General features: G+C 30.9%; 1 protein-coding gene across 2 annotated transcripts in view; it reads left to right on the top strand.

The window, feature by feature from the left end:
- Positions 1-23,925, top strand: part of LOC129962581 (uncharacterized) — a 93,918-nt gene that overhangs the window by 30,276 nt on the left and 39,717 nt on the right. For both annotated transcript variants that reach the window (XM_056076383.1, XM_056076382.1), the window contains exon 2: positions 12,237-12,304. In XM_056076383.1, the coding sequence (XP_055932358.1) occupies positions 12,300-12,304 (5 nt within the window). In that variant the 5' untranslated portion in view covers positions 12,237-12,299. The remainder of the gene's footprint in view (positions 1-12,236; positions 12,305-23,925) is intronic.

Genomic DNA, 23,925 nt, shown 5'->3' with positions numbered 1-23,925 from the left:
TAATCGAGGTAATAGGAATAGATGTCAAAATAAACGTTTAATCGAGAGTGAAAATAAGTCTTCACCGTCTTCCGTTAGGTAATCGCTATAACCTGTTTTTGCAAAATAATGTTTATAGCGTACCAAATTATTATCTCACAAAAATGAATTTTGCATTATCTTAAAACTCAAAAAAATGAAAATTTTAATGATATCAAAGCCAGTTTTGTACATTTTTTTTTTTTTTTCATTTTTAATGTTATGGTGAAATTCATATTTTTCCATGAAAGCATTTAATCACGCGCTTTTGTCAGTGTTAAAATAAGGACAAAAAAAAAAAAAAAATACTTTCCTTAGAAATTAATTCCGAAGTAAATTTTTTTTTTATTTTGTAGTATATGCGCTTTTTAATTTGCACGTGCAGTAATTTATAATTGATTGAATCAATTAAATTCGGTTTTTTTTCAGTATTATCAAATTCCATGTGAATTTTTTTTTAAATGCATCCCTTGTTAATAGCGTAACAGCCTAAAAAGTCTATCTGGGTGAATAAGGGGATCGCCAAAAGCGGTTAGTGGAAAAAAAACATATTTGTTTAGATAGAGCTATTCGGATTTAGATTTGAAAAATGCAAGGATTTAAAATTACAAATTTAATTGTGTTACGTTTTTATCCTCTATTCGCCCAGAGAAACAGAAAATGTGCTCTGCTCTATTTATGCCACTAAACTGAACAAGGAATGGAATGCACTCTAGAATAGATTTCCTAGGCGCAAGTTTTAATTGTAAATAATTGATCCATTTGGCTTAAGGTTGCAACAGACAGCGGCATTGGTTATTAAAGCGTTTGCTTCTAAAAAATTCCTGTACAAAATCACACTTGAAATTGGGATTTATTTGAAGTGAATACTGAAATTTAATATATAAGCAATGGAGGTGAAAGCAGATATAATTTAGGCATTTATTCTGAACATCGATTCATCAGCAGAAAAGGAAGGCGATGGCACATTGGTGGATTTCCTGCTTGGAAAGGTAAATATTAGAGAAGTGAGCACCAAGTTTAGACCAATGGCACGATATCTGATGATGTATGGAAAGTTGAACTCTTTTAAGCATGATGTTGATGAATAGGAAGTAGGAGGCATCAGTTCAAATGATATCCTATATCGTCTTTAAAATGTGTTCTCTTATCTTCAAATCGGAATGAATATTAATTTAATTTTTAAAAAGTCAGCAGCAGTCTAAGCAAATCATGAAACGTAAATGTTTTGTAATTAAACTTAATATGTTGTTTTAACTTGTATCTTGAGCGTGGTAATGCGAAGAAATCTTAGAATACATGTTCAAGGCTCTTGCTCAACATTTCTTCAAAGAAAGATGCCTACAATGAGATATTTTACTAATGGGATATACACACAATGTCTAATTCTTATTTTGCAACTGGGTTGTTTCTAATAAAATTAGAGATTAACGGTACTTTTTTTATTTTGATAGCTATGACAAAGGTTTTAGTGTTTCTCTTATAGATATAGGATGGATCAAAGTACATTACAATCGGTGCCAAATCTGGCTTATTCACATATTCAATGACATTATGACGTCAGGAATTACGATAAGTTGCTTGTTCTAGTAGTCGCAAAATTGAATGTTGAATTAGGTAAGAAAGACATATTTTGATTAAGTCGGTTATGCAATCCACCTATAACTTTCTGAACAGTCTCAAAATAATATTGACTAAATAAGACGAAAAATTCTGACCAATGATTCAAAAATATACATAGGGTTATATAAGAGTCAAAATAAAGCAATAAAAATCAAAGACTCTTTAGAATCATGCAATGGTCACCAGCAGATTTATTTAACCATAGCTACTAATACAAATCACTGGAATTCTTCGACAGTTATTCTGGCGTCACTCAGTTGACGTGATCCGCTGCGGTCCACAAATCAGCAAGAAGAATTCACAATTAGCGGGCGACTCCAGAAAGCCGAAAATCATTATAAATATGCGACTGTACCCTCTTTTCGAAATGGCGCGTGAACAGGCAGCAAAGAAAACGAAATCTAATAATTGCGGGGCTGCGACGACACTGTAAAGTGAGGAGCGTCACTTTTATCTATTTAAAGTCGTGTTCATTAAGCTAATGAGAGCTGCGTTCCGGTGGCAGACCAGATAAAGGTTCGACCTCCGAGTTTTATGACGACCGACAAGTGGGGGCTCGGGGTTTTATCAGTTAATTTCAGCACCTTTGCTCGGTCACGTGGCTAATTACGAGACGAAACTCATTAGTGGGATCTCGCACGATTGCTCTTTCACCCCATTGCTCTCTATCGCTGATGCTCCCTTCCAGGAGGTCTCTGGGAGCTTGTTCTTTTGCCTCCTCTGACTCAATGAAAAGGACTCGAGACCCGTTTTTTCTCTCCTTCCTATCTTGCTCTGCTTGTGTTGCATTTTTGCTTCACCCCCCCCCCCATTTTTTTCCCCTGGCGATAGTGTAAATGTGATGTGATACATCACATTTTTGAGTTTCGTGACCGATCGATTTGGGTAACGATGGCACAACACTTCCGACTTTTACGAACTCTTGGGGACTGATGTAAAAGAATCATGAAATCGGAACTTCATTTATGTAAATGACGTATTAAATTCAATTTTAACTTTCATTGTTTTTAATATTAACTGTTATACCTGCGTTTACCAGTTCTATATGTCTTAAAGGAAAAGAAACTTTTATATTGCAAAGCTTTCGCCTCTTATTTTCAGTCCCTCTAGGTGTTTTAAAATCCTCAACTCTAATGCATAATACACCTATTTAATTATTTTACTAACGTTTTTGCATAAATGTTAATGCATTTTTAATGTCATCCTCTGGTGAATATACATAATGGTTATTTAGAGTTTCCACTGTATGTAACATATTAAGGTGTACGTACACACTAGAAGATTTTTTTTTTAAATTTTAACTTTAAAAATCCAGTTTTTTCACAGTAGGTCATTGATATATGTTTAAACTCATTTCAGTGAGAAAAAACCATATTACACTAATTATTAATTATTTTAATAATATTTAATGAGCTAATTAGAAACATGATATCTTAAATTCTAATTTGTACAGACACACAATTCTAGTTGGAAATTATGCCTAATATTAGTCTTCATGTTGTCTGCCAAAATCAAGTTATAAAAATATATAGTTTTTTTTAACAATTTTTTCCTCAACGATGAATAGAAAAAGCGAGATTTTTTCTGTCATTTTAACTTTTAAATAGCTATTAAAAATTTATTTCTATAAATATAACTTTGATTGAAGCGCAAAACATCCACTATTTCATACAGATTATTTTGATATATAAATAATTGTATTTGGTTCATTTCTTGTTGAGTTATGATTGTTTGAATGAAGCAACATAGTGGGAAAATATCATTCTTCATAAAATGAATTTAAAAAAAAACGTAACTAGAGTTTTTAATGAAATCACCTCCAGAAAATAATTATAACTCGAGAAATATTTCGAATATTGACAACATCTTGGTATCGTTTGAAAGCTAAAGGATCAGAGAACATTATTAAGCAATAAAAAAATATTCTATATTTTGAACGATTTTCGAAGTTTCAAGTGTGTACATACACCTTAATAGAAGTGGGAGAAGACTGGGGTTTCTAGAATGATACTGGAATTTTAAAATATTGCTTTTCAGTTTTTAGCAGTTGTTATTTCAAAAACAAGGCTAACTGGAAAAATGAAGGCTTTGAAAGTAGAGCGACACATTACTTGGTATAAGAGGAATGAGAAGAATGTAAATACTCTCTCCTGTACTGAATACCCTCCTCCCAAATAAACGCTTTGAATATACAGTACAAGTTCTCTCCTGCTAAACTAAACAGTCAAAAAGGTAGCCGATTTCTATTTGGGAACCTTTTTTTACTTTCTCGTATATGTAGTATGGAGAAAATATATTAATCGTCAAAAAATTCGAACTGGAGATTTAGTCAAATTCGAGATTTTGACAAATCTCCACGTTTTAGACTTCCCTGTGTTCGAAAAACACATTTTAGGAAAATGTCTGTTTGTAGCTAAGAGAGTTCAAAAGCGCTTTGAATTAGAGGGTTCAAATTTGGTATACGGTCTTTACTCCAACTTCGAAGATTTCTATCAAATTTTGAGTGAAATCCGCTCAGAGGAAGTTTGTATATAATTTAACACGATAACTACAAAACGAAGAGAGCTAAATAGATAAAATTCGATACACAGAATTAACATCTATTAATCTAGACACCTACCAAATTTTGAGCCAAATCCAAAAAGCAGTTTACTGTCGGTCTGTACTTTCAGAAACATGTAAACGCGATAACTCAAAAACGCAAAGACTTAAATAGATCAAATTTGGTATGAGACTTTGCGACTACTAGTGTAGTTTTGTGTCAAATTTTTGTTTCAGTTGGTTGTGAAAAACATATCTAAAATATAAATTCGATACTCTTAGCACAGGGATTTGAGGGATTAATCGCCAAATATTTCGCCAAGTATCACACGACAGATTCAATAAAAATGCTAATATCACGCCAAAAGTTAATATTTCGTAACTATTGTATGCCAATGCCTTGTAAGGCGCTCTCTGGTATGACAAGTACATTAGAGGGTATGCGAGAAAGTTTTTGGAAAACCACTTCCGCTAGTTTTTTTTTTTTTTTTTTTTTAAGTTTAAGTGTGCACCTTTACCAAGAATCGATAAATGAAACTGAATAGGAAGTCAAATATATTTTCTGATATGGTTTCAAATTTATAACTGATCAACCTAAAAATTTCATCTTTTATCATGTGAGAACATGATGTTGTTTTATTTAGGGGATTTTGAAGCTCAAAATCGCGTAGGCAATGAATAAAGCATAAATGGTAATTTTCATCTCGTGATTGTTTCAAACCGGTTTAAACTGTTAATGACTTAAACTAATTAAGACAAATGATGACTTAAAAAATAATAATGTTCTCACATGATAACTTGAAATTTGCGATCGTAGATTTCATTTTAATTTTTCTCCAGTTTTGTATATTTGTTTTTCATTATTTGTTTTTTTTTTCTTCTTTAGGTTGATTTTGGAATTTTAGGAATTTAATAAAAATTATACTTGTCGTTTGAATTTTCTTGTTTTATTTAAAGCCATTGAAGTTTCCACATAGTTTTCTTTAATTTTACTTGATTTTTTTTAAAAGACATTCATATAAAAGCAATTTATTTTCAAAAGTAAAGTAACAATGCAGTAATTCAATTTGAAATTGCTTTATAGGAGAATTTTAATTAAAAATCACTGATATCACCTAAAATAACGTGCTAATATTTTATTTCATCAACAAACTCAATTATTACTCCATTTAAAAGAACGAATCTATTGATAAGATTCATGAAAAATATATTTATTGAATTTAAATTCTAATTATAGCGTCTAGAAATGATCTGGGCTGCAAATTCCTGTCGGTTTTTTTTTTAATTTCTTAAATATGAAGTATAAAAAGAAAAAGTTAAGAAATCGTCAAAAAATTCGAATTCGAGATTTTTACGAATTTTCACGTTTTAAATCTCCCTCGATCCGAAAAATAAATAATTTTGGAATTATGATTGTCTTTTAATACAACTCAAATGCACTTTGAGCTAGACGGCTCAAATCTGATATGTGTACCTTACAACAAATGTGTAGATTTTTCTCAAATTTCGATCGAAATTAGTTTTTAGAGCTTATTTGTCTGTCTGTATGAGAGGAAGCGAATGCAGTAACTCCAAAACGCAAAGAGTGCAGTTACGTTTAATACACAAATGTAACATCTGAAGTGTAATCCATATCAACTTTTGAGCGAAATCCCTTAGTAGATTGACCATCTATATGCAAGATGGTTAAATAATGAAATGACTTAGATAAATGAAATTTGGTATGGGATTTTGTTACTAATATTGTATTCTGTGCAATTTATTTTATTAACTCTCTTGCGATGCTCAAAACAACAATGCTCAGAACTCTGAAGCTAAAAATCTGAACACTCGTGACGTTCACGACTTTTCCAAGGAATGCGGTTTTATATGGGAGAAAAGGTAGACAACTCACTTATTAGGGAGGATGCGAAAAAGTTTCGGGGAACCATTCCAATTGCTTTTATCATGCATGTCGCAATTTACTGATAATAACTCAACCCAAAAAACAATATAATATTAAAATTTCGTAATCTCAGTCAAATCGGAATAACTTCTATGTAATTATTTCCTCCGATTTTCTTGTTCATAAGTTATCCACCAGCGTTGATCTCTGTAACGCGAATTCAATTAAAATGTGTGAATCTTGAAACATTCAGATCAAAAATGTATTTTATTTAAAAACAAAGCCATTTCCCATACTTAAACCACCCTTCAATCGAAAAAAAGTTTTTTCTAATGCTGCCTCCCTTTATCAAATTCTCATATTTAGGGTTCTTTCTTCACTTGTACGGAACGGGCTCCTCCTCAAGACTCCCAATAGCTCTCTGCGAAAGTGAAGATCCAGTTTTATAAAGACCACTCCGTGTTTGAAGTCGATATCCTGTTCCGTTTTTTCCCAAACCCCGGAGTCCTCCATCCTCCTCCAAAGAATCTGCAGCAGCAGTCGTCTCTCGTTTTCCTCTCAATGACAGGGCGCACACTTCAAACGCCCCTTCAAGTGGTTACCACGTCCCGCAAAAGCGAAAAGAATGATGACTCCTTTTCCTTCTCGAGAGGGCCCTTGTGGAAAAGTTTTCAGAAAAAGGCGTCCTGTTCTAATCGCCGCAGCGCATTCATTTCAAAGGACGCGGGCAGACCCTCTCGACACAATTAAAAAGGGACAGCCGAGTCGTCGCTGTCGGCCACGACCCCCTCAGCCAAGAGGAGGAGGAGGAAGATTAAAAATTTTTGCAATTAGTTGGCAGTCTCGAACTCTTTCATCGTTCGCTAGTTAGAGCTGATATTTCACTCTTCAAGGAAAAGCTTTCTTGTTTGTTAAAGTGCAGTCGAGGTTTAAGTAGCCATTAATCAATCGGTCGGGAGCTTGGGAAAGGCCTCTTGTTCAAAGCGGGGGAAGGCTTTCATTCGTGCTTGTCGATGGCGTGTGGCTTCCTTTTAATGGCGGATTAACTCGGAAGGGATTGTTGAAGAATTTTATGCAAAATTTTTTTTGCATTGGCTGAAATGACCGAACGGTTATCTACAAATATCTATTATTCGGGGCACTTTGTAAAATTTAAATTTCCAGTGGTGGTGGTAATTTTAGCAGTCTTGTGCGGAAATTTTGCATATCATGTTTCATTTTTCTTGATGAGATCAAAGATTAACAATTAGACATTAGCTCTCTGAAACGTCTATTATAAGTAGTTGTAATTTTACTATTTTATAAACCTGTAATCTTTGTAGTGTAATCTTTGAACCTTTATCTTTACCTATAGTCTTTGTACCTTTATCTTTACCTATAACATTTGTACCTTTATCTTTCATCTTTCTACTTTTATCTTTACCTATAATATTTGTAACTTTATCTTTACCTATAGTCTTTGTCCTTATATCTTTACCTTTATCTTTGTACTTTTGTCTTTACCTATAATCTTTGAACCTTTATCTTTATCTTTGATCTTAGGAAAGTAATTTTTACTTTAATTTTTTGTTCCTTAAGTAGACAATTATTAATTATTTTTAATAAATGTACATCAAAATTGTTAAATATATATGCTTTTAAGTAATTCTAGTCGTCTTTGTCGACCAATTTTCATATTGTTAAATGGTTCGTATTGAATGCGTATATATATTTTAAAAAAATCACTTTGTTGAAAAAGGAAGACAATTGGAATACAATTACAGTTGAAAAAGGAAGGATACTTTATACAATTGAAAAAGGAAGATTTAAAGAATTATATTTTATGTTATATAAAAGATTAAATGGAGTGCTAAAGAACATTGCAAGGATTTCTAAATTATTAGAGTTATATATATATCCATTTGGTAAAATGATTTAAAGAATTATATTTTATGTCGTTTAAAGAAATAAATGGAGTGCAGAAAAAAGTACCAGTTAAAATTTTTTTCATCTCCCAGGCCTACTTCGAAAATATTCTTGGCACGTTAAGATTTTGAACTTTATATATATATATATATATATATATATATACACTGCAACTAAAATTTTACCGAGTTATGAAGCTTGAATTTAGCATAATTTTAAGCCAATCAAAGTCCGTTTCGAGGAAGCGCTGTTGACGTCAACGCAAATGAAACTCAAAGTGACGATTGAAATGTTGTAAAATCGTTTAAAATAGTCAAAAAAATCTTATTTTCCTTCCTATAAGTCTTTTACTTTTACAGATAGATAGATAATTCAAATTAGATGAATAATTAACTCATTGGAATGAACAACTTTTGTAAGGTATCTAATACGATTACTCTTGTTTCATGTTAAAATTGTGATAGTTGTAAGTATGGTGGTTATTAAAGTATTTTTATAAGAATTTTAAAAGAAGTTTTGTTTTAATTTTCTTTTTCGAATGTAGAATTTCTCCGTGGGCATTTTTTTTAAAAACAGTATGACCAATGCAATTAATTTGAACACTTTTTTTTGTTTGTATGTCAGTTTCTAGTGATTTTGATTTCAATCAAGCATAAAATAATTAATTATAAAAAAAACTTTATTATTTTATGATGAAGATTTATATATTTCTATGTGAAATCATTCACAGACATAATGAAATAAAATGTGCTCTTCAAAAAATGAAAACCTTCAGATATTTGAAGCCATCGTTCAGACACAAGATCGGACAAAATAAAAATTTAAACTAAAAAAAAAATCTTTAATTTTCAGATAATAACAGCATGTAGACAGAACCACACTAGTGGCCTTATTTTTCTGCATCTATATTTATGATAGCTCTTGCAATTCATGTAAGGGCATCAAATATTTTGAAAAAAAAATTCAACACTATTATTAAAGAGTATTAAAAATTCAGTTTTAGTAATACATAATATTTCCTTAATTCGGTGACTACACAAAGAAAAACGTACGAAATCAAAATAAGAAGAGCCATTTTGGTGAGAAACAAACGCAGATTTCTTAATCCTTAAAAAAAGGTATTGGACTAATTCAGCTCGGCATGTCGCTATAGCATCTTTAACTTTCTTTTCATGATTCTTCTTAACTTTCTCGTATAATATAGAAAATGTTTTAATCGTAGAAGGACTCGGTTTCGAATTTTTGTAGATAGCACATTGGTAACAGTTGACTCTACACATACAGTGGTTAAAAAAAACAAAAAAAAAACAGCTATACATTTCCGATTTTACTAAATTTTATAATATTATGTATTAAATCTTTTAAGCAGTTAATATCTAGAAGAAAAAAAGTTATTTTTTAGTAAAAGTTTAAAATATAAAACATTAAAAAATTACTAATCATTTAAAAAAATATTTGTACAAAGTGAAAATTGGAAACAAAAATAGGGACATTCAATTTTTTTTTTCACATTATTCCGAATTTATTTTTACTCTGAATCAATTATTAGATGGTGCAAATATTTTTTCGAAACGATTTTACTTAATTAGAATTCAATTATAAAAGCAAACGATTTTATAAATTTTTAAACTGCACATATTATCACAAACGATAATTAAACGATTTATTAACGCAAACGATATTGTTTATTTTCACCTCATGTTTTGACAATAAAATTTATATTATTCTTTTGATAAAAATATTCTTTATTCTTCGTTGTTATATTGTGCCATTTTATTTCTCTTATTTTTACAACAAATACTTATTTATTAACTTTATTTCTGTTTTCGGCTAAAAACATTTTTGATGAAATCATATTTTCTCAATAATGGTCAGAGAAAAAAAATGCAATATTCTTAGTTTCAAAGAATGTAGTTTGTCTTCTAGAAAAATTACAAAACGATTAAGACGCTCAAAAACTGTTGTGAATAACTTCCCGACCACTATGCTGTATGTATATATAAACGATCTAGTAGAAAACAGTCGATTAAAAAGAATCACAATTAATCGAGCCTTTTCTCTACACCAAACTTCTACTTTAAAAGGAATTGCAACAATCTTGTTCGAGTAGAACTGTGCATAATGCTCTTTTAAAATCTTCTCAAGTAAAATATATAAAAATGTGAAAATAATTCCCACGAACGAAACTACAAATGATTAACCGTGGAATGGAGAAAACAGCATATTGCTCTTGGAAATAAATGGAATTACGTAATTTTCTCAGACGAAAATAAATTTAATTTGGACGAAACTGATGAATCCCGATATTAGGGGCATGATTTACGTCGGGAATTAACATTGTTTTTTAAATACATCGAGGAAGATTTGCTCGTAATATAACAACCCCGATAGATTTCAGAAGGATATCTAAACATGCTTGTTGAAAAATTATTACCAGAAAATCCTCTCATTACAAATGGGCATTATATTTTTCAACAAAATAATGCTTTTATCCATTTGTCATCATCTAAGTCTGGTTTTAATCAAATGAAGAAGAATCATTGGGCTGACCTTCAAAAAGCCCCTACTTGAACCCTACGGAAAATTTATGATCAAATAATGACTCATGATTTTTTTTGAAGGCAGTTGTTGCTACGCCAGTAAATAAGAGTTAAGTATGCGATCGGAAATTCATGGAAAAAATATAGAAACAACTTTTAGAAAAATCTCTGGAGTCTGTGGTATCTCGATCGATTAATACCCTATAAAAAAAGATAAATTTCTGTATACTTAATTATTTTGAGAGCCAAATCTGTGATTGGCTCTATTTTACTTTCACAATTACCTTTCTGTGTATATTACCTTTCTGTAATTTATTGAGTAAAACTGTAATAAATTAATATATGTTACTCAAAATAATTTCGGGTGGATCCTAGCACAACCCACCTCTTGGCGTCTTTTTGAATTCTCGCTAAACGAGTGGCGATAACGTTGCCATGTGGCAACCTAGACGGATTTTTTTAATTTAATTTTTATTACATTTATTTCATTTTATTTATTTTTATTATTATTTTTTATTATTTTATTATCATTTATTTATTATATTTTATTTATTTATTTATTATATTTTATTTATTTATTTATTATATATTTTTATTTATTCATATTTTTTATTTATTTATTATATTTATTTTATTTGATGTATTATTATTTCTGGCCTTCAAGTATCGTTTTTTAATTGAAAAATAATAATAATAACAAATATTCAATTAGTAGTCAACTTGGCGAGATTTCAAATATTGCATTTATATATATTCTTATTGGTTTAAAAATTATAATATACTACAACAAATAGTTTAAAATTTACAAAAAAATTTTTCGCTGGCCTTATTTTTTTCCACCACTGTATATGCACAATTTCCCTCCGATCTCAAAAAAAAAATACTGGCCATAAGTGTTTCTACTGCCTTTTCACACAATCCTGCGTCATAGAAGCATTATCAAACGCTAGCTGCCTTTGGCGACAAGTTTGTTCGCCAAAATTGTCCATTTTTTTCGCTTATTAAACGATTAAAATGGAAAGCATTTTTTAAACATTTCAGTTTATTTGATACTATTTAAAAATAGGACTTTAACTGAATGATTCTGCAACAAATAATTGTGGGCACAAACTAAAAGCATACAGATTATGAAATATAAGCGGAAGTGAAAATCCTATTTCGGAATTAGTGATACAAAAAAGTAATTTTTTATTTTAATTTTGACACAAAATGTTGGACACAGATAGCAGCATTTATAATAATAATAATTTATTTAATTAGTGAAGTGTTGAATTAAGTGTATCTGTAAAAACGCTGAATAAAGCAATCTGCTGAAACCTACGTACATCGATATGTTTGCATTTCATTGCATTTATCGGTTAGCATTATTATATTTGTCGTTAAACACTTGTCTGATACAAATTGGATGTGTGCACAGAATCTTAATTGACGTTGAGGATCAAATTTCTTCGTGTTGGTTTGGTAAGAAAGCTTGAAGAAAGGGTTCTCATCTCTAGCATTGTTCTTGTCAGCTAACAATGATACGGAATTACGAGATCTGACCCAAAATAGCTGTCTTATTTGCTCAGAAGGGTGGGGGGACTACTAGTATAATTTAATGTTTTTGCTTTTTGTATTTCCTTTTGGGAAATGTTTTTTTTTCCTTACTTTTTATAAATTTCTTTAAGTTTTTCTAATTTATCTTGATTATGATTGACATATTGTTTCTATTGTTTTCCCTTTAGAATCCTGGCCCCCGTATCGCTATAAAGAAACTAGATTCTGTCTATGCATATGAAATCAGCTGTATGATGTAAGTAACGTATCTATGTTTTTATTAAAATAGTTTATGCGTAAATTCAGTTCGAACCTGGCATAAATTTCACTGTACCTTGTTTGTATAGATATCTGATGCATATAACAATTCTGTTTAACTCAAAAAAAAAAAAAAAAAAATCCTTTTTTTTTTTCTGCACACCAAAAAAAAATTATTATTCTTTTTTTAGTAAATAAAATTCTTACCTTACTTTTAAATAAATTGGGTTTTCAAAAACGAAATATTTCGTATGTATATAAAAGAAGAAACTAAAAAAAAATATTCGGATATTCAAATTCTCTATATCGCAGAATAGCAAACAGATATTTCTCTATAATAATGCGACATGAGCGTTTACGATTCCAAAATCACGAAACTTTAAAATATCGTCTGCAAAAATTATGAGATACACCGGGAAAACAACGGAATTAAATAGAGTAAAACAAGCTGGCAAAAACCAGCCTTCAAGGCAAGAAATTTTTGATGCTGCCTTATTTATCACTTTTTGCAATATAATCTGGAAGAAATGATCTTTCCCTCTCTCTTATTAACTGCATCGAAACGTTTCTATTCGTTTTTTTATGTAATTTGTATGAAAATGAGCGCGGAAAGCTAGGAATCGACTTCGACGTTTTGCCCCCAAACAATTTTGATTGAGATGTGGAAGTTCCGGCGTTTTCATGTTAATAATGTGCTTATGTGTCGTGGGTGAGGTTTTCTCGTTTTTGCCACTCGAGATCTGCCCCCACCGCGTTGTTAGCCCACATTAGTGCTCATGGCAGTTACTGTAAAAGTGGATCAAAACGAAACTGCCTGTTAATGCCCATTTTTCTTTGACTTTTTTCATGTTTGTAATGATGGTATTTTGTGATCGATTTTTCGCTCACTTCTTGATGTGCTAAAGTTTGAGAAGATTCTGCGTCTTTGTATATTAAGTAAAATAATGTGTGTTTTAATATCTCCAGAAATTAATATTCAATTAATAAAGTAGTTTTAATAAAATGTTGCTTTCATATGAGTGTCGCCACCTAGTAGTAAATCATAGAAAGTATTGATTCCATATATTTTTCTAAATAATAAAGATGAATATGTGTATATTTGTGTATATGTCTGCGTTGACGTTGTACAGGCTTGACCATGTAACCTCAAATCGACGACCTTGGCACATATATCTCTTGAAGTTGTGGAATTTGCATCCCAAAGCAATTCTTTGAAATTTTAACTAATTAAAAATTAAACGAAATTTTGGCTTTCTTCCGTAATAACTATTGAAAATATCACATAAGAAAAAAAATGTTTTTATATTATCTTAAAATTCAAAAAATTAGCTATGATACTAATTTTTTGCGATGCATAAATGTTTATCTATTTTTAATAAATTAAAAAAAATAATGAGTTTTACAATACATGTTATTTTTGAAATGAAACTCAAATCGTTTTCATTGCAGTTTGTAATATTTCATCTTGACTTTTTTTTTTCCACTGCTGATTATCAAAATATAAAGTGCCGATTCTCTTTTCCACGTTGAATTATAATTTCATTATAAGATGTGCTTTTAATAAAATTTTCGAAATTTGTAGTCCTTTCAATTAAGATTTAACTTCAGTATCTAGTAGTGGTAAAACAATTTTAAAGTACTGACCTTTTAAAAGGCTGATACTTCTTTCTTTGATAAAAATAGATCTAGAAAGATTTTGTGTTGTTGAATTAGTTAAATTCATCTAAATTCATCATTTTTTAAAAAATCATTAGTTAAATTCTTACTCAATGAGTAGAATGGTACGGGGCTTCTAATATAGAAAGAGTACATCTATATGTCTATCAAAATTTGAAATTTAAAAATATTTTGTTATGAAAGCCACTAAGGCGTAGCCTGTTACACAAAATATTTAAATGTAATCTGTAACAACCATTTTTCCCCGTGAACATAAAAATAGTTAAACACAGTTGTCATAACCGAACGGCCAGTTCCTACCCCGATATCATCATTTTATGTTTTATTCTCCAATTCATGATTCTTAGTTGTGTCATTATTGCCCCCCCCCTATATTCGCAATCTTTCTAGAATAAAAGTGACAGGGAATACCAATCTCCCCAATTGGTCCGATAATTATTATTAAATTAACTAAATTTATTATTTTTATTTTTACAATTTTTTAATTCTTATTTTTTTATCTTACCAAGTAGCAAATGGCAAGAATATTAAATCCAGTGAAAAAATTGGTCTCCAAGGATGACTAGTGTATATATAACATTAGGCGCCTTTGGCGACCAATTTGTTAGCCTTTGTTTATTGATATTTTGAGCGATTAATGTGGAATAATAGTTCAGTTATAGCGATTATCTATCTGAAGTATTTTTTTAATTCTTATTTTTTAATCTTATCAAGTAGCAAATGGCAAGAATATTAAATCCAGTGAAAAAATTGGTCGCCAAGGATGACTAGTGTATATATAACATTAGACGTCTTTGGCGAAAAATTTGTTAGCCTTTGTTTATTGATATTTTGAGCGATTAATGTGGAATAATAGTTCAGTTATAGCGATTATCTATCTGAAGTATTTTTTTAATTCTTATTTTTTAATCTTATCAAGTAGCAAATGGCAAGAATATTAAATCAAGTGAAAAAATTGGTCGCCAAAGATGACGTGTATTTATAACATTAGACGCCTTTGGCGACCAATTTGTTAACCTTTGTTTATTGATATTTTAAACGATTAATGTGGAATAGTTCAGTTATAGCAATTATTCATCTGAAGCAATTAAACCAGTTTTAGCGCTTGTTACACTTTCTGTTTGACGTATATTTCTTTATTTCCTTTATATCTTGTTTCTTTAGACTTAATGAAATTTTTTACAATATATTTCTTTCTGTTTTTTTAAATCAATTAAAATATTTTCAACATATATTACAACAAAATATTTCTTTATTGTAATGAAATTGTTTTCATTGTTCGTATTAATATACCATTCTGGCTTTTTGTTCCATTGCTGGGAATGAAAGTATGAAATTATTGTTTATTTTTCCAAAATGAGTACATTTTTATTTATAGTAGGCTTTTAATATACTATTTCAATTTGTTATATTTATTATCATGGTTTAACTTCAAAAATAAGCAATGATAGCATTTTTTGAAAATGCGTACCTTCTTAAACCTCTACTTTTTAATATGTTATTATTGGATATAGAAAAAATATATTATCTTTCTTATCATTGATTAAATTGCTTTCTCATTTCAGTGCATTGATTTTTTTGTTGAATCAGAGATATTTTTATATGGAATAATTAATCCTCTGGCTATTACAAAAATTATAAAAAATATTCGGTATTTATGCATAAAAAAAAACTTTCTATTACATTTGATAATGCAAGTCTAATTTCAACAAGAAAGTTTTTACGTTAGTCGATGTTTAAATATTTAAGTTTTTGAAATTGAAATCCAAATTTTGGGTGAGATGACAGAAAACTTAAAAAGCGTGCTACGCAATGAAAGGAACGGTATAAGAGTTTTGAAATCATACGTATTACACGTCTATCGTATTAGAAATTTAAAAATAACTGAGAATGCCATCAAGTGGAAGCTTCATAAAATATATACTTGAATTTTTCAGAAAATATTAATCCCAGTGAAACAACTGGTTGCCGAAATCGGCTAGAATGAAATATATTAAATACGAAAAATTATAATCCAGTAAAAATAAAGAAAATTTTTCAAAAATACTTTTATAAATGTACTAAAAATTATAAAGACTTTTTTTTTTCTTTGTCAAATGTATGGATGTCAAATTTATAAATTAAGCTTCAGTTATACAAATGTAGATAAAGAAAGTTATATGATCTAATTTTTATTCTGTTGTAATTCTGAAAACTTTCTATATCTGTTGGATAGAGCGGGGAGGGGGGGGGGAGATAGTGAAGGATTCGCCCGTCAATTTTCCTGTTTAATGGAGCGAGGGATATGGGTGTGTTCTTTCGTCATTTTTCACGTAAATATATTTACGCAATATTATATGTTTAATGTTTAGCTTCATAGTGTTGTTCAAAGATTTGACCTTTGAAGAATACCATGTTAGTATTCATGTAACAATGCCCTTATATATATACGCCCATTCTCAATTCATATTCCACGCATTCTGAATAGATAATTCACTGAAAACTAATCTGCTTTGTTTCCAATCCCACGTTCTATCGAAGGAAGGATTTAGTTCTGAGCGTTTGTCTTACCCTTACAGTTTGCAAACGAACTTTTATAATATAAGGAAATTTATTATATATTTCGTAATTATTGTTCGCTAATGCCATGTAAGGCATTTGAGGCCTTATGTTACGTTATGTTATGTTGTGCGAAGGGAAGGGGAATAACTCCTTTCTGAGACAGTATGCGAGTAATTTTTGAAAAAGTCACTCCCTGTGGGGGTTTTTTTTTGACGATTAATCGCTGGTATGCGTTTAATATGCAAATCCCTTATGTGTAATTTAAATTATCATTTCTCTCCTACTATTTCAACGTACATCATATTATCTAGATCAAAAGATCCAATTTTCTAAGAGATGCCAAAGTGATTGTGTTCCGGATTTTATTAGATTGCCGGATTATTTACTTTCTGAAACTCAGAATTTCTGGATTTGTTGTTTGTGGATTCATGTGTTTCTCACTGATATACCTGGTATCTGATTAAATGGTACCTGATTTTTACTACACGGTAGTTTTCAGGAAAAATTGTTAGGAATCGCTTTCACCTAGGGAAATTGTACAAAAAGGGAATTCAGTGTATAGCTTATATAAAATATTAGCTGTGAGTATTACTTATGTTTTCTGGAAAGCTTATCAGGTTATGAGTTATTTTTCCCTAACTAGGTAAACTTCAGCACAAATGTAGAACGACAAGCGCAGATTTCTGTTTCAAAATTCTAGAACACTCGGTCGGATTCCTGGCAAGTTGTGAAATAGAGCATATCCTACACGCTATTCAATCAGCTTTTGATGCTTATTGCGAGAACTTGGGTACTATGTAATTGCAGAGGCTCAAAAAGGACAGCTAATTAATAAGTCATGAGTGATTTTTTTTAGTAACTGTGTAGGCCTTTATCATAGATGTAGAACGACAGGCACAGATTTCTGTTCCATATTCTAGAACATTCGACCGGAATCTAGGCAAGTTAGGAAAAAGAGCAAATCCTACACGTTATTCAATCAGCGTTTGATGCTTATTGCTGGGACTTGGCTACGGTGTAATTGCAGAAGCTCAACAAAAACTGGGTTCTTTCTGGGGTGGACGTGCGCCATTTTCGATCCAAACAGCAATCCCCCCCACCCCGTCCGCATTATGCGCTCATTAAAGTCCCCGCATTTCCGAAGATGCGGGTTGGAGAACATCATCTGGCTATAATGAGCTGTCAAATGTGCGGCCGGTCTTCATTAAGACCTGATGTTGCGAACCATCGCCGTGTCTTCGCCCGCCCGAAACTGCCTTTTCTTCGACCTATTATATAAATGGGATGAGAGCAGTGCCAGAAAGGAGTTTTCACCCACTAGTGGGCCCATTAAGCTCATTGCTTTCATCTTTTTCACTCTTCCAGAAGAGAGGGGGGTGGAGAAATGTCTAGGTGGAGTTTTGTTTTCTTCCTTATTCCTTGCTTGCTTCTTTCTTTTTTCTGGGGGGGAGGGGGTGGTGTGTGGGCTTGTGTGTGGATAACGAGGGAAGTGAATCGGTTTTGATGTGGTGTGCGGAAGAAAGGGAGTCGGAAGCGCAGGGGAGCGGCGGAAGAAAAGGTCGTTTTCGCTTTCGGCGAGGGTGTTCGATCTCGGGAAGTGTGGATGAATCTTAACCCTCTGACTTCTGGGGATTGGGATAATTACTGTCAAGCTGAAACACATTGTTACCCATTTGTGCAAATAAGCCGTCCATCAAAGGTTCCGAGTTAGCATATCTTGTTTCGAAGGACGATGATTTGACATATGTGAGAATACAGCATTTTATTTGATATGTTGTAAGATAATTTGTGTCCAATTGCTTTATTAGTCGTGTTGGTGAGATGCAAATTATTTTTAACATCAAAAAGCTTCCCGTCTATTTATTAGGTGAAAAATGTGAGGGAAATTACTTTATGTTTTATTAAGTTGTCAAGGAAATAAAGGAAACGATTCTTTTTATATACATGTATTAAAATTTGCTAAGATTTTTGGAATTATATGCCTGTTGTATACTCAGGGCAGTGTTCCTCGAACTGAAACGTGTTATATTTGAAGCATATCAGAAGCGTTGCTAAAAACGAGAAAAATAAGTAAAAGCCTTATTTTTGAAGCTGAAATAAAGCATCAGGGTGTTCATCTCCCGACTTTTTACTGATTTACGTAATTATTTTTCTCGACTTTTTACTTACTTGACTTACTTACGTAATATGGAGAAGTTTGTGTTTAACTTCGTAGTATAATAACAGGAATCATATAGGCCCTTTTGATCTCTTTCTGTTGACTATGTAGATTGAAAATTTGTTGCAGATGGGAAATATAAATGTAGAGATCACATGTAAATATTTATTTAGTTCGTTGTGCATTTCAATAATCTTGTTTTTATATAAATGGACAGACAGACAAATAGACAGGTAGATGGTCTACGCTTCGATGAATTAGATCTAAAATAAGAATCCAGTTTTGGTATGAATGTTCGAGAGAGAAAATTTATTACATATTGGCAATATGAATGTGAAGATCGCATGTAAATATTTAACTCGTTGCATATTTCAATAATCGTGTTTTTATATAATTCGTTTTTTTTTTTGGTTCATTTATCTGTTTATTTTTGTTAGCTTTTTATCATATCCATCATATAAAAAACACCGAACTAGAAATGTAATAATTTCATTTTTTTTTCGTCCAAGAGGATTTAATTCATGAAGATTTTTCAAACTTTCGAAATGATACTCGATATTGTAAAATGGTATTTTTGAAAAATAAAAATAAACGGTCACCATTCGAAGAACATAAAAACATATAAATCACATATTTTGAAAAAATTCTTGAATTAAATCGAAATGTAGCGTAAATGATATGAAAAATTCAATGCCAAACATTAAGTTATTAAATGCCACTAATTTCAGCCAAAACATTGAAAAAATTTTTAACACTCAAAGAAACGATTATTTAATCAAATGCTTATTCCCAGATTATGAAAACTTGTTTAACTAAAATTTAGTATACTTTAGGCAAATATACAAAAAAATTAAAAAAAGAAAAAGAAAAATCACTTAGAGTAATTATTAGTTAATCAAATGCATATTCTCAGATTATGGAAACTTATTGACTAAAATTTAATATACATTTAGCAAAAACAGAAAAAAAAACGCTTTAACACTCAATGAAATGATTACTTAATCAAATGCATATTCTAAGATTTTGAAAATTATTTAACTAAAATTTAATATACTTTAATAAAATATAATTAGTATATTTTAAAATATTTATGTTAGGACTTAAATACCTGTCCAATGAAGTACAAAAAGTAAATCGATAAAAAGTAAAGCTTTAATGCGATGTCTTCTGTGAGATTCATGTCGAAACTTCTCTGAAAAGATTAGCGAGAAAAAAAGGCTGCAATCAGTCTTTTCTGGGTTTTTTTTTCCTTAAGTCCGGGTTGTATGAAAAGGCAATTTCCGCAATTGAAAAACATGCATAAACATAGTAGTAACTTTTAACTTCCCGCGAAAGGGTAAAAACATAAAACATGAAGAAGAGGGTTTTAAAAGTCGTTCAACAAAAGAGCCTTGTAATGAGCATAGAAAAGAAGACGAAAAAATTTCACAATTAAAGTCAAAAGAAAAGCAGTTTCAGAACAAAAGGATTACAGGAAAGTTAATTGTGCTTTTAACACATTTCTTTGGTTATATGTTTTTTTTATAGCTTTCCCCTCGTCGTTTGACAAAAATAATACTCAACTGAAAGAATAAACTAAGAAAACCGCAACCGTGGCTGGAGGTTTTCTTTGGAGTCCCCAAAGGTGATTAAGAAATTTGGACATCAGTAATTGCCTGCTATTGTTTCTGTCAACAAGTCTTGCACATCGTCGAGTTTTTAAAAAAGATGCAAAAAAGAATGTTTTCGAAAAAACGGGATGCGGAGATGAAAAAAATAAAATAAAATAAGAAGCTCTTTAAAGAGGCTTTTGTAACAATAAATGAGTAACTCAGATTGTGAAAGAAGCTTTAATGGAAAGAAAATAAAGGATGACCACATTTCGTATTTAGTCTTTTCTTTTTCCGTGCCGTGTGGTGAAAAAGAAAATAATTCTCTAAATTGTGGCGTAAAAATTCATTGTATAAGAAGGGGGGAAAAAAACGACAAATGCTCTCTTCAATACGATGGTGAATTAGTTACTTGTCAAGTAAGGAAAAAAAAGTTATTAAAAAAAGTTTGAATGAAATGTTTGAAAATGTTTTTCGTCGTTGTTTGTGATATCTTTTCATGTTATAATTAATATTTTACATTTGTTTTAATTTTCATTTAAATCGTCATCGTCATTGTTCAGCTTTTTATGAGCGTATCATCCGGGAAAGTAAAACGTATTCATAGTACATTTTGTAATTACGCATTTTTTATGCTGTTTATAAAATAGGAATAATTAGTAGTGCATTATTTTATTTAGTAACATTATCTGAGGATTAATTATTCTTTAATATTAACTTTTTAAAATTCCGAATTAAGGTATAAATGAAATTTATTCTGAAAGTGTTGGAATAGTATTAAAAAAATAAAATAAATATTAACATATTGGTTTGTTGCTGAATTAATTTTATAGTTGTTTTTTTTTCTCGTATATGTTGTATAGAGAAAGTATAGTAGTCGTCAAAAAATTCGAACTCGAGTTATCTTTGTCAAACTCAAAAATACTTTACTCTATATTTTCAGATGACATTCAAGTTTTTACTAAAATCTGTTCTGAGGAAATCTGTCTGTCCGGCTGTTTGAATATAAGTTAACACAATAATTACGAAACAGAGAAGACTAGATAGATAAAATTTGGTGCTCAGATTTAATATCTATACAATGTCTATATGTTATAGAGTATCTATAACATTTAGAACTCTGTATGTTATTTGCTGTCTATTTTTCAGGCGATCATCATTTTGCATGACCAAGACATAAGGATTATCTTTTGACCACTTTTAAGCTTATTTTCGCGCTCTATTAAACTTTTTGTTGGATACCTCTTTGCATCATTTCGATTTCTTGTATATGCTCTTATTTTTTCTGACTGAATGAAGAATTTGGAAACTCCTTCGAGTATTTCTAATATTATTTTGCAGCTCCATTAATTGGTTATGCAAAGTGTTGAATTAAGTGCAAGTATAAAAGTGTTCAAAAAACAGTGTGAGAGTTAATATTATTTTGACAGAATATTAGTATCATCGCTGAAATGAGAAATGTACAGATTCCCTAAATGGATGTCAGGTCAGACCCCCCGACCTTGGGGACTGTTCGGAAAATTCGGCAATAAAAATGAAGGTTCAAGAAAAGTACAGAAATTGGCTATATCTTTATCAAAGGCCGAGATCTCTGATCCTCTCTAGAAAGTTCCATGCTCTGTGAGAAGACTATAAAAAGTGAAGCACTCACACAAGTAGTCAAGTTTCTCTTTGAAGCATTGGTCGCGGAGCGTTTCTCTCATGTGCGCCATTGCTGTTTTCTTTCCCATTTATCACTGTGCTTATGTTGCGTGTTTGTGTGCTGTTTTTGATGCAGGTAGTTTTTAACACTTGTGCTTCGTGTTTTCTTGTTTGATAAATATTGCTTTCCATTGCCTAATATGTTCAATTTAATTTATAAAATACCCACCGCACGATTTCTACAACAATATTATTATGTTCTAATTTGAACATTTTTCTGTTGTCCAATTGATTAATTTGATCCAGTCGTAAAATTTTGGTTTAAAGATCACATATCAAAATTTCTTTAACTAATTTATCGTATTTATAAATAATCGCATTCCCACCTATAGGAATACACAGATTAATAGAGTTGAAAAAACAGTTGTCGAAATCTGTCCAAAATTCATTACAGAAGCTACAATTCTAGTTTTAAAAATATATGCTGAATTTCATCGATTTAATTTTCAGCATTTTTGATTATTAAGTTCGTGTACATTCGGACAGGTTGTCAAAAAGGAAGGAATTTGATTTTTTTTTTTTAATGTGAAAGCCGCGGAGACTCATTTGTTTACGATTTCATTGCCAAATTGTCGTGCCAAACCTCTGATACCTATAATCAAGAGATTAACTCATCTATTGTGTTCACACTCAGTCGGAAATAATATAAACATATTTTTTTTTCAAACTCAGGCAGGTTTAAAATGAAGAAATTGTCAAAATCACCAAGACTTGATATTACATATCTGTAATATTACTTCTCTGCAATGATAATCTTTGCAGAGATTTAAAGATATTTTTAATGGACGATTCAATGATCGCCCGATCTTGGCAACAAACTTGATAAACATTTGGCGAAGAATTTGGCTGAAAATGAAGGTCCCGGGAAATGATAAAAATATGGCCTTATCGCTATTAGGAACCAAGATCTAGAGGTTCTTCTGGATGATTCCATGTGACCTCATGCCTTCTTCAGAAACTGTATAAGGTTTTGCGGTCACATGTTGAACGAATTCTCTCTCTGGAATGTTAATTGCTCGTTAATGCTTTTAAAGCTGAGTGCTGTTACGGTTTTCTATTCAGAAATGTGCAATTTGCTTTTGTTGTCAGTGTCTACACGTGCTGTTTTTTTATGCATATTTTGGCTGCGTTTTTATCATTTGTGTTCCGCGATTTTTGGTATATTCGTAGAATAAAGCATTTTTTTTTCTCCATTGTTCAGCTTATTGGTTTGGGACGCCCTTGATAATTTTTTATTACATTATCAAACATGTTTTTTTTACGGATTTAGTGAAGTCTAAAACGAGCATATTAATAAAAATCATTTTTTTTATCGACTATTCAGTATATATTTTATAAATCAGAAAAATTAAACATAGTTTATTTGAAAATTCTACACACTTATAATGCTTCTGATTACAGAAGCGGAAAATCTTTAAACATCTTTAATTACTTCCGACGAACTGACCCCTTCTTCCAGCAATCCTAAAAAAACTTGAATCTGATTTATTTATTTAAACTTGGATCTGGTTTATAGGAATCCAAAGATTTCAACTGCTTATTCTTTCGTGCTGACATTTTATCTTTATTCTGGTTTTTCCTTCATCATTTCCAACGAATTCAGTTTTCTAAACCTTTATCGGAAACTTAATACCGCAAGTACACCATCAAAAGCAATCGATAGAAAAAAAACAACAACCCTAAAGTAAATTTCTTAGGGCCAATACTGCGCATATTTGGTATGGGAGGATTGGATCATTAGTTTATCGACCGAACAATGTCTTTCAATCATTTCTGAAACCGAATAAGCGAAATGTAGATACAATAACCGCAAGCGATTCAATCGATAGCGGAGTTGGGAGACGAAAGAAAATCTTGTTTTAACTTCATTAGCCGTTCAAACCAAATTTTTCTGCTGTTGCGTTTTATTTCAATGGAGGTGGGCGCACGATAGTGTGTTATTCAGTTCGAAAT

Source organism: Argiope bruennichi, chromosome 3 (assembly GCF_947563725.1).
Source record: "Argiope bruennichi chromosome 3, qqArgBrue1.1, whole genome shotgun sequence".
Lineage (NCBI taxonomy): Eukaryota > Metazoa > Arthropoda > Arachnida > Araneae > Araneidae > Argiope > Argiope bruennichi.
The sequence above is the reverse complement of the archived record's forward strand: the minus strand, read 5'-3'. Positions and strand labels throughout refer to the sequence as shown.